This window comes from Chaetodon trifascialis, chromosome 14 (assembly GCF_039877785.1).
Source record: "Chaetodon trifascialis isolate fChaTrf1 chromosome 14, fChaTrf1.hap1, whole genome shotgun sequence".
Classification (NCBI taxonomy): domain Eukaryota; kingdom Metazoa; phylum Chordata; class Actinopteri; order Chaetodontiformes; family Chaetodontidae; genus Chaetodon; species Chaetodon trifascialis.
Genome location: NC_092069.1, coordinates 25,885,679 through 25,897,648, shown reverse-complemented (window position 1 = coordinate 25,897,648; position 11,970 = coordinate 25,885,679). Strand labels below are relative to the sequence as shown.

Sequence of the window (11,970 nt, the reverse complement as noted above, 5' to 3'; positions counted from 1 at the left end):
CGTACATCCGGGTGGTGCGTTCATATACACTTGCTAAACTCGGCAAACATCTGACTTAATTAAAATAAGCGCCGTTTTACACAGTTCATGCAATCATATTCCATAATGTAATCGTTTGTGACATAATTATTTGTGTGTTGTTGGTTTGATGTATAATTATTATGATATACTGAGAGGTGATCACTTTACACAGAGATATTCCTGACTGTTCACTTACAATTAAAATATACATATATATATAATTACATTTTTACAAAACAACAAATAAACATTTTGTTTACTACTTGTTAGATTATACTAACATTTCGACATATGTCTGGCATAAATGAAATGTAGGCATGTCCGATATGGAGTCACAATTAGAAAGTTTAATTTCACTATTTACCCTGAAGGCATCACTAGAGCTGGAGGACGTCCGGTGTTGATGACGCACTAAACCGTCGACGGTCGCTGCTGAGTGGTGTGTTTATATTGTGGATATGTCCCTTGATTTCCGAGTTTGGAGCTCGTTTTCTCGCGTAAAATGTCTTAAATTGAATCACTGATAGTGCATTTTAAACGTGTTTTAACGTGTCGGCTGTCCGGGAAGCAGCAGCGAGATGAATTTGAGCGGGAAACAGGTGAAATCAGACTGCGAGGAGCTGCTCGGCCGCTTCCAGCAAACAGACTCGGTCCGCTTCGAGGTTTTCTCCAGAATATGGAGGGAAATGAAGTTCTCAGAGATTTTCTAGTAGGTTTCATCTTAAAATGTCACACTGTCATTACGATAGAAGTCGAGTATAAGTCATAAATTGATCCATTCCACAGGGCTGCAATCAATGATTGCGTTCATGATCGATTGATTTTTCCTGATTAATCGATTGACTCTTTAAATGTCCCGCACAGTGTCCCAGGGCCCATAAAAACCCCAAAATGCGCAGTTTACAGTGATTTTATACACAGAAAACCAGTAAATCCTCACATTTCTATAGTTTTTCCTTCATAAATGTCATAAACAGTTACTTGAATGCCAGAATTGTTAACTATTATCCATCGATCATCATTAATCAGTTATCTGACTCATCATTTCAGGTGTTTGTCCCATTGTTATGAATTCATTTAGGTCCTATTTGTTCTGTTTTTACACGTGTGGCCTCTGAACTTTGGCTTCGAGGCCACTTTTCTCTTTTTTTCTACACGAATTATTCATATTTTTTAACCATTAATCGACTTTTTTGTCTCAGAATTGTGATTTAGTATTCAATGATCTCATATTTGCTGGAAAGTTTCTCATTGTATTTAGCTTAGCTGTACATATTTGAGAAAGTGAACATAGTTATGATCTTATAAATATTAGCAGCTTATTTTGCTTAAACATTGAGAACACGCTTCCTGTTCTGTGCGCGGTGCAGATGCAGAGCAGCATCATCTTTAGTGTTTAACCCTGTGCGCTCCGTGTTGTCGTCGTCTTGCAGCGGCACCATGAAGCGTGAGAAGCGAGCGTTCAGCCGCCTGATCCTGGACACTGCCTGCTGCTTCTTTCTGCCCCCGTTCAGCTTCCAGATCAGAGTTGGAGGACTTTATCTGCTGCACAGCTTGTATCAGTGTCAGACGGCGTCGCCTTCGGAGCAGGTCAGGATCACGACGCATTAACGGGTCGACCGTTCAAACAAATCCTGCTCCATCTGAAGGGTGTTTGCTTCTTCTTCTTCTTCTTGTGTTTTGGCTGCAGATCCGTCTGGCGCTGAAGGACTGGGAGGAGGTGAAGAAGTTTGAGAGGGACGCCATGGACGCTCAGCACCTCGATGTCATTTACATTCTGCGGCAGCTGATGTTCCACAAAGCTTTCCACTTCACCGCCATGCCCGCTCCGGTGAGCTGCCCTCCTGCCATCAGCACGCACTGATGTTCACTGAAAACCCCAAATACCATTTAATGGAGGGATGTTAAGTGCACACACTGGACTTGACTCTGGCCCAGAGTCTGGAGTGAAGTCCTCCAGAGGTTTGTCCCCGTTCGGCCAGTTAGTTCAGGGGTGATTCCCATTCTGGCCTCCTCCAACAGAGATGTGAGAAAGAGACATGAAGTGAAAGATCTGAGTCCACCTTCCAGCTCTGATTGCAGGACTATGATTGGTAGAAACAAACCATCAGTCAGCTTAAATGACTGAAAGAGCCGCGCTGACACGAGGCTGCAGTAACAAGGAAAGCTATAAAATAAAATCAGTATCGTGCTCGTGAAGGCAGCAGGGACAGTCCGTCCTTTTCACGCTCGGCTGGTTATTACAGGTCTGATGATGAGGACAAATCAGAGTGATCCAGGATGTACCTGGACTGGAGAAGAAAAGAGCCTTTTAACATTAAACAATCATCCTTTTCCCTCATTCTAAGACATCATTTAGTTTCATTCTTGAATAACTTTCCTCTTCCCACTCCCTCCCATGTCTCTTCCTCCTCCTCCTTGTCTTCCTCCGCCAGCTCACCTTCAACAAGAAGAAGAAGGTGGAGAGGACGGCGCTCTGTGAGAAGTTCATGGAGCGAGCGTCTCGTCCGCAGGAGCTGATCAACACGGAGCTGCTGGAGGTGAGCGGAGACACGAGTCCAACGCCTTCGCAGCAGATCGATGACGAGGCGTGACGTCATGCTGTTTGTCTCCTCGCAGGAACTGTCCAACGTTCATGAGATGTACGAGAAGCTGAAGACTTCCGTCCTCTCCAAGGTTGAACAGCCGTCTTCGTCTGTCAGCCTGATCCGTAAAGACCTGGTCCCTCAGCTGCGTGGCACCGTGGTGGATTTCTACCAGTGGCAGCAAAGGAAGGTGAGACTTGGACAAATCATCTGTCTTCATTGTGCATTATTGTCCACAGTTGGTGTGATGAGATGCTGTCATGTCTCGCCAGGAAGGGACCGACGAAGATGAAGACGGCGGCGAGGGATCGTCGCCTCAGCAGGAGGCGAGTTACGCTCTGTGAAGCTTCACTGAAGGCTCGAGAGGCGCCGAGCGTCTCCTGCAGGAGATTCAGTCCTCAGTCCGCCGTCAATCACACGCTCACCTGTGCCTGTCTGTCTGTTTTGTGTCCTCAGTGCTCGAAGAGAGCCGAGCGTCTCGCCTCCATCAAATCCAAAGCTTACGGACAGACAGCAGAGGTCTGAGGTTTCACTTTCACTCCTGTTGTCTTTAAACGTGTCAAAATGAGCATTTCTGTGTGGATCCTTCATTTCTTTCAAATCGTCCAAAAATCGTGGCATATGTGCGTCTCTCAGGCCTCCAAGTCCCGGCGTCATCGTCAGGTGGAGGTGGATTCGGCTGAGGCCGGACCCTCGCACTCGTCAGGTCACTCCAGAACACACAAACCATCACTCAAAGCCAGAGCCAGCAAGAACGTCAAGATCTCAGGTAACCCCGCCGTCAAGCTTCCTTTAATCCCTCAGATTAAAAAAATAAAGTACTGCAGATGAAATATCAAAAAACACTACAAAGATAAGTATAAAGTACACAGTCTGACCTCGCTGACTGACTGACTGTCCGTCCCGTCAGGGGACACGTGGAAAGAAGCCACAGCGACCACGAACATCAACCGTCTCACCTCGCTGGACTTCGTTCGTGGAGGTGAGCTGCCAGCAGCCAATCAGACGAGTTTCCTGTGAACGCCTCGACGGCCAAAAGATTCATGTTGTTTTCTTTTTCAGACAAACCAGAAATATAATGTACATAAAATCTAAGAGGTGATGAAGACGGCGCAGGAGGCGGCCTTCGTCCCGCCCGGAGCTGCCGTTCAGCACATTTTCAAGTTTGTTTGGAAACGTCAACGCAGATTTTATTCTGGTCGGGAAGTTTTTGTCATCTCGAATGTTTGATTCTGTGTCGTGGAAAATGTTTTTATACCTGAGAAAGTTTTATTTTTTAATGAGAAGAGTCTTAAAAAACATTAAATTAAAATATTCTGATCTTAAATTCGTTCACAGCTTTTTACTCGTGTGTGTTTTACAGTGACGGAAGCGTCGCGTGTGTCTTTAAACACACTGTTTGACAGAGTTTAGCAGTTGATGACTGTAAACAGAAAGTTTTTCTCTCTGCAGCTTCTTCTGTCCAAAAGTTTTGTTCTCTGTTTAAAAATACATTACTTTCGCTGTTTTATATAAAACCTGTTTTTTACAGATGTCATGTTCTCCATCTCGTCCTTGTGACGTTTGATTCAGGCTGAAGTGAAATGTTCATGTTAGCCTGGTGTCAATTCTGCACTTTAGAGCTTCCATCAGTAATTTACTGTCCCCAACAAAGACCTGGAAGCTGCACGCCATCATTTTCTAATAACTTGAAATCAATATAACCAGTTAATATGTAATTCCCTGCATCTTAATATTTGATTTAAAAGCTCTGCTACGCTAGGTGAGCTAGCGTAGCAGCAAACTTTAGCCTTGAACTGGCTGATTTAGTTATTTCTGTTCTCTGTGGGTTGAGCTGAATATACTGCGTACGTGGGATAAATGATGCTCATGTAATGAGTGTATTTCAGTCACAGGAAGCAGCTCAGAGTGAAAAGTAGCATGAAAATACACCGATCTTCATGAGCTAAGGCAACTTGACCGGCCAGTTTCACCTGGATTTGACTGTTTTTAGATTTTTGTGTAATGTTTTCTTTCATGTTATGCGTTTGAATTCCACGTTTTTGTACATTAAAACAAATGTCAACAAGCAGTCAGTCAGTTAAACAGGTCAGATTTGGGTCTTAACCAAGTGTTAACTAGTTAAATATGTATCACAGTTGCTGCTTTTTGGTTTTGCACGGCAGCGCTGATGGATGAACGGTACGTTCAAAGACCGTGGGTTACGCGTCTTGAGCTAAATGTTCTCCTATTCCTTCTTAAATGGAATCAATTTGAGCAAGTAGTTTGGAGAAGTGAGGCCATGAACGACTAATTCAACGGAGCACAAAATCATAATTTGAAGGTTTAAGTTCCCAAATTTAGAAAAGGATTTGAGCGCAAAGCTACAGAGCGTAGACCTTTCCCACAGTCCGTGAAGGGGTCTTCGCTCGCCGCTGTGTGGCTGCGGATTTGCGGCTCTGGAGTATGAGGAGCGGCGGGGACGCTGCTGCCTCTGCCCGCTGATCGTGCGCTCGGTTCAGCTGTGGGGGTGAGGGAGACAGCCGCAGCCATGGCCTCGGACAGTAAGTACGACCCTCTGCTGCCGTGTGACCGCCTCTCAGCCTGGTTTTCCGTGTCGGTGCTGCTGATGGATGCTGTTTTCAGGCTCTCCCTGCTCTCTGTTTTGGGGTTTGGCTCTCAGAGAGCGACAGGATGTGCAGGCCAGTTCATTCTCTGTGAGCCAATTCTGCTGCTGCTCTGCATTTTAGCCAGATTTATGATATTTCACGGCCTTCATCCATCTGTAAATAAATAAATAAGTCTAATATTCCTCCAGTATTGCTGCAGGGTGTATTGTGGTACCCGCTGGAGAGTTGATAGTTGCCTCATCATGGCCCCTCCATGGAAATCTATTTTTGTATCTCCTGTGCCAAAACATAACAGATTTCTCCTCAGATATTCAGATGATGGTGAGGTCTTTTTTCCTGTACTGTGCTGTTTTATAATGGAGGCCCACTGAGAGCCTGAGCTGCCTCCATGATGAGTTTAAAGACACTCTGTGGTACCTTGCGTTTATCATTATTCATCATCTCTTTGAGACAATAGATGGGAGCCCTCCAGTAACAGTCTCTATTCATGTTGGTGATCATTTTCAGACAAAGGAGCTTTTCAAGAAGAAGCATAAAGCCTCTAAATGTAGAAGGACTGAGAAATAAATTGTGGCACTAAAGTTATTTTTATAATTCAGTGCACAAAGGTCCTCTAAGCTCTCTGGAATCACTCGACCATTAATGAACAACATAATCATTATCTCACGTGACATTTTACCATTTCTGACTTTCACTCCCACGAGGCCACAGATTATGCTTATGATTTTTGCGATTTTTATCATTTACTTTCAATCCTCATTACTAAAAACTTCCCAAAGTTCAAGAAGCAAACAACAATATTTTGGACTCAATAGCAAACTGGTGTCATCTGCATACGCTGAAACTGCAGCTTGCAGCTCTTCAACTTCAAGCCTCTCGAGAGAGAAAGAAATGAAAGTAATGAAATCTGAGTTTTACAGCTATGAAGATCAAGTAGACCTAAAGAGTCCATCAGCTTCTGAAACTTCATCAGGACATGTGGACACTTCATCAGGACTGTCCTCAAAGCAGAGTTAAAGTCACACATCATCACCATTTCATCCATAAATCCTGCATCTTATTGAAGATTTTATACAAATCGAAAGAAGCTCATAATGAGCAGCTTTTCTCCTCCGATGATTCCACGTCTTCCAGCAGCCTCTGACTTCCTGGGACCATGTGGACAATAAAAACTGAGCCGTCCCACTCTCAGAAACACAACAGGGAGCGTGAAACAGTCCCCTGAGCGAGCTGTCCCCTGTCCCTTCATAATAATGAATAATGATGATGTAAACTCTAAAGAGCAGAATGAGACTCAACGGTTCAGTCACCTTCAACAGTTTGACAGTTTAAGCACGTGGTTCCATTACCATGGAGATGTTACGTGAGCAAACTTTTCTGACCAATCCTGAAGCGCACTGATTGATGACGTCGTCGCCGCTCGCCTTGTGCACCTGTTGTCTACCTGAGGATGGACGCTTTGTTCCCTCTGTGTCAGACGCGGAACCGTGCGCTTTTCCGGGACTTCAGGTCTGGAACTAGTCCACGTAACACCCGCGGTCCCGCTCACCTGGTCCCGTGCAAACCTGTTTCAGCTGGACCCTTTTAAACCGCTTCTTCCGCAGTGAATTCCAGGTGGCTCCCGCGTGAATGCCCTCACAGCCGAGCGATGGGACGTTGAGTGAGTTTCGTTTTCTCTTTCTTCTGTTCGTAAATGATCGTTCTTGATCGTTTGAGTTTTGCGTTTTCATCCGGGAAGTGTGTCCAGCGTCCTCCTGTCCGTCCCGCTCTAAGTCTAATGTCCACTTTAGATAACGCGCATCATGTCCCGGTCCTCGGCCGTCACACTCACATCAGCATCCGGGTCACTGGAGCCCCAAAGCGGTCCGAGTCGCCTCGAGTCCCGCTGCCAGCTCTGGACTGTGTTCCAGGTCTGAACAGTCCTGCAGACCAAAGCTTTGCGCGTCAGCGGAGCGTCACGAGCGCAAAGTCTGCGCGTCTGTCTGCACCTCATCTTCCTCTCATTAATCTCTTTACTGATGAAGGACGGTGGAACGTCACCAAGTTTTTCCATTTTATGCTTCTTGCTCCTCTGATCTCACATGCAGATTGACACTGAAAACACTGAAGGCTTTTAGATCCTGTTGCTTTGTCAGATGAAACAAATGAGCTCCAGCTGGAGGAGCGGCAGCGTCAAGGTGCTGCTCACACACGAACAGTCCCATAAAATACATGTAACGCTGTGAACGGGCCGTTCTGCTTAAGTGATTTACAGTTGTTTACCGAGACGGGTTTGTGATGTCCTCAGAGGGTCGGCCATGTCCATAATCCTGTGTCTGTGCTCGCTTTACCTGTAACACCTGGTGAGAGGGTGACAGAGTGAGACCTTCCAGATGCTTCCAGCCCGATCAGACACTAATGTTTGATTATATGAGCCGTTGATGCTCTGTGTCTGTGGGGCCTTCGTGTGTTCACAGACTGACAATTTAAAGATCAGACAAAGTGATTGATGTAACAGAAAAGAGTGTGAGAGAGACCCTGATGACATCACTGCGACATCATCGGGGTCATTGTCTCAGACTTGACCAGAACCGCAGACGACGTTAAATAACTGTTTCTGTCAGGATGACGATGTGAAACGGGTGGAGTGCCTCTTTAAGTAAGACTTCGAACACACGACAGTTGCTTGTCATGTGAATGTGCCTGTCGCCTCGTCACCGAAGCGCGAGCCCGAGAGCAAACTCAGCAGACAGGTCAGGTGGGATTAGAACCAGGTTTGTTGGTCGGAAGCCAAAGTAAGGTCTGACAATCGGCAGGTAATGCCAAAGGTAAACAGGCCTGAAGGGCGAAGGCAGGCGGGTGGAGGATTAGCTAACTGGGAGAGGTGGAACAAGTGGTGGATGTGAGAGGAGCGTCGGGGTCTTCACTGGCTGCTCGATGCTCCATCATGTGGTGCAGCTGTCGGCTCTAACTGTCTGCTGTCTGCACCGCGGTGGGTTCATCAGGAATGTCCCCAAAAAAACAAAACGACGAGCTCAAAGAGGCCAAAATGTTTCGATTTATAAAATACTGAATAAAAGAGCCTTTAAATCCTCTCAAAGCGCTGCGTTCATTACATTCACCAGCACACTGCCGTAGTTTCTGCATGGATAAAGATTCACTAATACTGCACCTTTGGATGTACAATGAAGATTTCAATCAAAACATCAGTTCAGTGATTTCTGACCGAGTTGAGCTGCAGCTCACGATTATTTGTTATTGATTATCAGTTCTTCTGTGTTGATCGCACCCTTCAGAAGATTTTCTATTTGCAGTTAGAAAATTACAGAAGGAGACGATCAGCAAAGCTTTGGCATCTTTTCTGGATGGACGATTTAAATGATTCACTCATACAGATATTTTATATAGCAGCTAATTAACTGACCAGTTGTTTCAGCTAATTTTAGAATTCAACTCATATTTTTTAAGTGTGACTCCAATTAAAACCTACTGGAAACGAGACAAAAAAATGTGAAGCTGTGCAGCGTTCACTGCTGTGAGCTAACTGCTAACATGCCAGCCAACAGCACGGTGAGTTCAGAGTCTAATCAGGAAACTTTTTAGAGACTCTGAGCTGAATCCACTGATCGCACTGTTGGTTTTCCCAGAAGATTTAGCTGCTTTCAGTGCTGGTGTGAGCGAGGCTGTGGGCCTCATCTCCATAGTGCAAAAACAACAGGAGGTCATGAGACCGCAGTCCTGAGAGTAAATCCCAAACGCAAACAGCAGCGTTGTTGAGAGGAGATGCAGAACAGCATCAGAGAGCTCCTCAGCGTGCTTCATTAAGCAGCGGGAAGCATCAGCCGTGCTGTTTCTGGGTACTGTGGCCTCGTTACAGACGGCTTCCATGTCTAATTCACGGCTCTCTCCTCCCCGCTGTGGGCCCAGACTGCTGGCTGACAGGCCAGGAGAGGACACTCATGAGTAATATTTAATGCTGCTGCATGAGCGTATGTGTGCCATTGGCTGTGTCAGGAAGCAGAAACGCCTTGAATCCATGTTTATCTGAGCGGCGCTGATGGAGCGGCCTCCATCCTGCCTGCTCGTCTCACTTTCACTTTGCTGGACAGCTGAGTCACAGAAAGAGGTCTCTGAGGGGTAGAGCTGGTGGATCCAAAATGAGGGTGGGTGATGTTTATCATCCACTGTTAGAACTGTCCACTAGGGGGCGTTAGAGCCCCACAACGAGCTGACAACAGACATATGATCGCCTCATGAGGTTAATATTAGCAAACAGCTGCATATTCACCAATCCAGCAGTCAAAGAGCAGCATGGTCATTCAGCTGGAGTCATGTTTGTATCACCTGATGAATGAAAGGCCACAATTCACTCTCATTTTGCTGTTTTTGGTCTCAGGAAATGGACTTTTAGTTGCTGTCCAGCTCAAATTTAATCCTCGTTAGATGCTCAGACATGTTGTCCTCGCTGTCTTGCTCCTTAAAAACTGTAATTTTTCAATCAAATCCTGCATTAACAGTCCTGGCCTTATTGTCCCACACTGCAGTGTGTGCCGGGTGGCTTCCTCCACCTTCCTCTGTGTTGTTGTGTCTTGGTGGTGTTCAGGAAGCGGCCTCCGCCTCGCCCAGACGGAGGCAGGAAGGCTGTGCTGATTGACACACAGGATACAGAACTGGTCTGACTGGAGACCAGAGGGATGAAGGAGAGCCGCTGTTAGTGGGAAGAGGAGAAGAAGACAGACAGAAAGAAAAGAGTAGAGAGGAGAGAGGACGAGGACAGGAGGACAGAGCAGAAGGAGGTGAAGACATGGCCAGCAAAGGACGAGCTATTGAGACTCCGAGGTCAACAAATGATGCCAGATGTGAGCTTTGTGTTTTACTGTCTTATTCCTGAAAACGAGGAAATGAAAGGAAACCCGGCTGCTGCTGCTTTAGTCAGACACTTTGAAAAGTCTCAGGTACTTGGTCAGGTGGTCTGTGCTGTGACGTCGGTGGTACGAGAGGAGAATAACTGACTGTACAGTAAGATGAAATAGTATCTGCTCCAATCTAAGATGCAAACACGACAACGCACAGCTGACCAGGAGTGACCTGGATTAACTCCACGTTCACGACTCGCTCATCCTGTATTTCACTGTGTGGAAGCTGTTCTTCGATGCTATGCTAACGTTAGCATCTTTATGGATTTGGGGAAGTTACGATCCAAACAGAGATAGTGTTACTTTTCCATGTGTGTGTCCTCACACTGAAAGCCCTTTTCGGCTCCTGTTAAGTTAAAAGTGAAAACACAGTTTGAACAAACAGCGAAGCAGAAATCTAACCTCTGTTTTGCTTTTCCAAGTTTGGAAGTGAAGCAGCAAATGATGTGTTTTTATAACCTGAATCAGAGTCACGAAGCCTCCTTTAGATCAGAGAGTCCGACATGTTTACTCACCGGCATTAAATCCTCCAAACAGGATCAAATGTTAAAAATTAAAGGCTAAATCTGCTGATTCCTGCAGGTTCACAATTTATTTGAGATTTTTGGGGTTCAGTCCTCCTCAGTTCGCCTCCATCAGCAGTGAGTTCTGCTCTCGTGATGTGCAGCTAAGTGCAGCCTCCGTCCAGCAGGTGGCAGCTCGACATCAGTACTGTGCAGCTTTGTTTGCTGGTGATGGAGTTCAGATGCTCTGCAGCCTCAGTTTCTCTGATCAGAGATTGTAGATTAATGGATGTCGTGTCAGAAAGTCACGTTTTGTGTTTTAATGTGGAATCAAAGCCTGAACAGTTAGTAATGCTGACAGAAGCTCATCTGTTCAGCTTGTTCAGCTTCTTTTCTGGTCAAATAAGAAAAGAATAAAATAACTGTTTGATGGCCGACCGTGTGAGCTGCAACATTTCTATTCGTCACATCGGTGTTTGGAAACGTAGCCAAAGTTTTCACCAACCGACATCCACAAAAAGCCGCTCTATCGCTCTGCAAGCCACAAGTCAAATCAGTTTTATACGTGGGTTATTTGTTTGGCCGAAATCACATTTTCTTGATTAATGCATTTTTACGCCAAGCGCAGGATGAGAAATGAAAAATTTAACAGAAAGATAAAAGAGAAGGATTTTTTCTTTTGTCTGACAGACACCAGGACACAGAGGGACAGTTTCTGAGGGGACTTTAAGTCATCGCAGACTGTCCAGTGGAACTAGCCTGCTAGCTCGCTAGCTGTAGCATAGCTAGCTCACAAGACTTCTGCACGGAGTTTGGCTCAGCTGCTTCCGGGTTTGACCGGGCTGGAAGAGGACAAAATACAACAGAAAGATGAAAAATAACAGTTAGGTAGACAGAAAATGAAGGGAAAGTTTGCTAAAGGTTAAATAAAAATGATGCTTTTGGTTGAATAATGAAAAAAATGAACATCTTTTGTCAGGTGTCACTGTGGATTTTTCCGATGTTTGACCCAGACATAGATCTTTCTCCAACCTCAAGAATTAGCTATAAACTATTAGCTCGTGCTTTAGTTTTGCAGAAGTTGTTGGAAAATCAAAGTGGTTCTGCAGACGTGTTGTTTTCCTTTCTAAAAGATCGACTGAATAAATCGTTACCAGTGTGCCGTCACGTTTCAAATCTTCTAAAAGTTCTTTTTAAGATAGCGTGAACGAGCGTTAGTGCTGAGCTGAATGTGGTGAACAGTAATTGGGCGCTTTGCTGCGTTGCTTTTGACTTCAAGTTGTTGTTTTGTCTTCTTATTCATCGTCTCTTCATCTCAACCCTGAGACGCTCTCGTCCTCCCGGCCAATCAGGACGA

At 45.4% G+C, this 11,970-nt stretch overlaps 3 protein-coding genes across 10 annotated transcripts in view; 2 read left to right on the top strand and 1 right to left on the bottom strand.

The window, feature by feature from the left end:
* Positions 1-11,970, bottom strand: part of nubpl (nucleotide binding protein-like) — a 113,933-nt gene that overhangs the window by 25,517 nt on the left and 76,446 nt on the right. The gene's annotated exons all lie outside the window — the stretch shown is intronic.
* On the top strand, positions 435-4,142 carry snapc1b (small nuclear RNA activating complex, polypeptide 1b). Of its 2 annotated transcripts, XM_070979384.1 has the most exons (10): positions 435-730; positions 1,455-1,611; positions 1,712-1,852; positions 2,457-2,561; positions 2,641-2,796; positions 2,879-2,932; positions 3,063-3,125; positions 3,243-3,375; positions 3,517-3,588; positions 3,669-4,142. In XM_070979384.1, exons 1-10 carry the CDS (start codon positions 600-602, stop codon positions 3,683-3,685), a joined length of 1,029 nt encoding a protein of 342 aa, XP_070835485.1. In that variant the 5' UTR covers positions 435-599; the 3' UTR covers positions 3,686-4,142. The 2 variants fall into 2 exon arrangements, with proteins under 2 accessions (XP_070835485.1, XP_070835484.1); XM_070979383.1 differs by having other exon boundaries at positions 3,517-3,671.
* syt16 (synaptotagmin XVI) overlaps positions 5,040-11,970 on the top strand; it is a 31,912-nt gene continuing 24,981 nt past the window's right edge. For 4 of the 7 annotated variants that reach the window (XM_070979171.1, XM_070979170.1, XM_070979166.1 and 1 more), the window contains exon 1: positions 5,040-5,149. In XM_070979171.1, the coding sequence (XP_070835272.1) occupies positions 5,137-5,149 (13 nt within the window). In that variant the 5' untranslated portion in view covers positions 5,040-5,136. Of the gene's footprint in view, positions 5,150-6,814; positions 6,876-9,866; positions 10,054-11,970 lie in introns of those variants that run through there. The other 3 variants (XM_070979169.1, XM_070979168.1, XM_070979167.1) reach the window with 3 other exon arrangements.

What these genes read in the sequence shown, in the direction of transcription:
- snapc1b (XM_070979383.1), top strand. Translation starts at nt 600, where the DNA reads ATGAATTTGAGCGGGAAACAGGTGAAATCAGACTGCGAGGAGCTGCTC. An exon ending in CGGCGTCGCCTTCGGAGCAG is followed by an intron (nt 1,612 to 1,711) that starts GTCAGGATCACG and finishes TTTTGGCTGCAG; the next exon opens with ATCCGTCTGGCGCTGAAGGA. An exon ending in GATCGTCGCCTCAGCAGGAG is followed by an intron (nt 2,933 to 3,062) that starts GCGAGTTACGCT and finishes TTGTGTCCTCAG; the next exon opens with TGCTCGAAGAGAGCCGAGCG.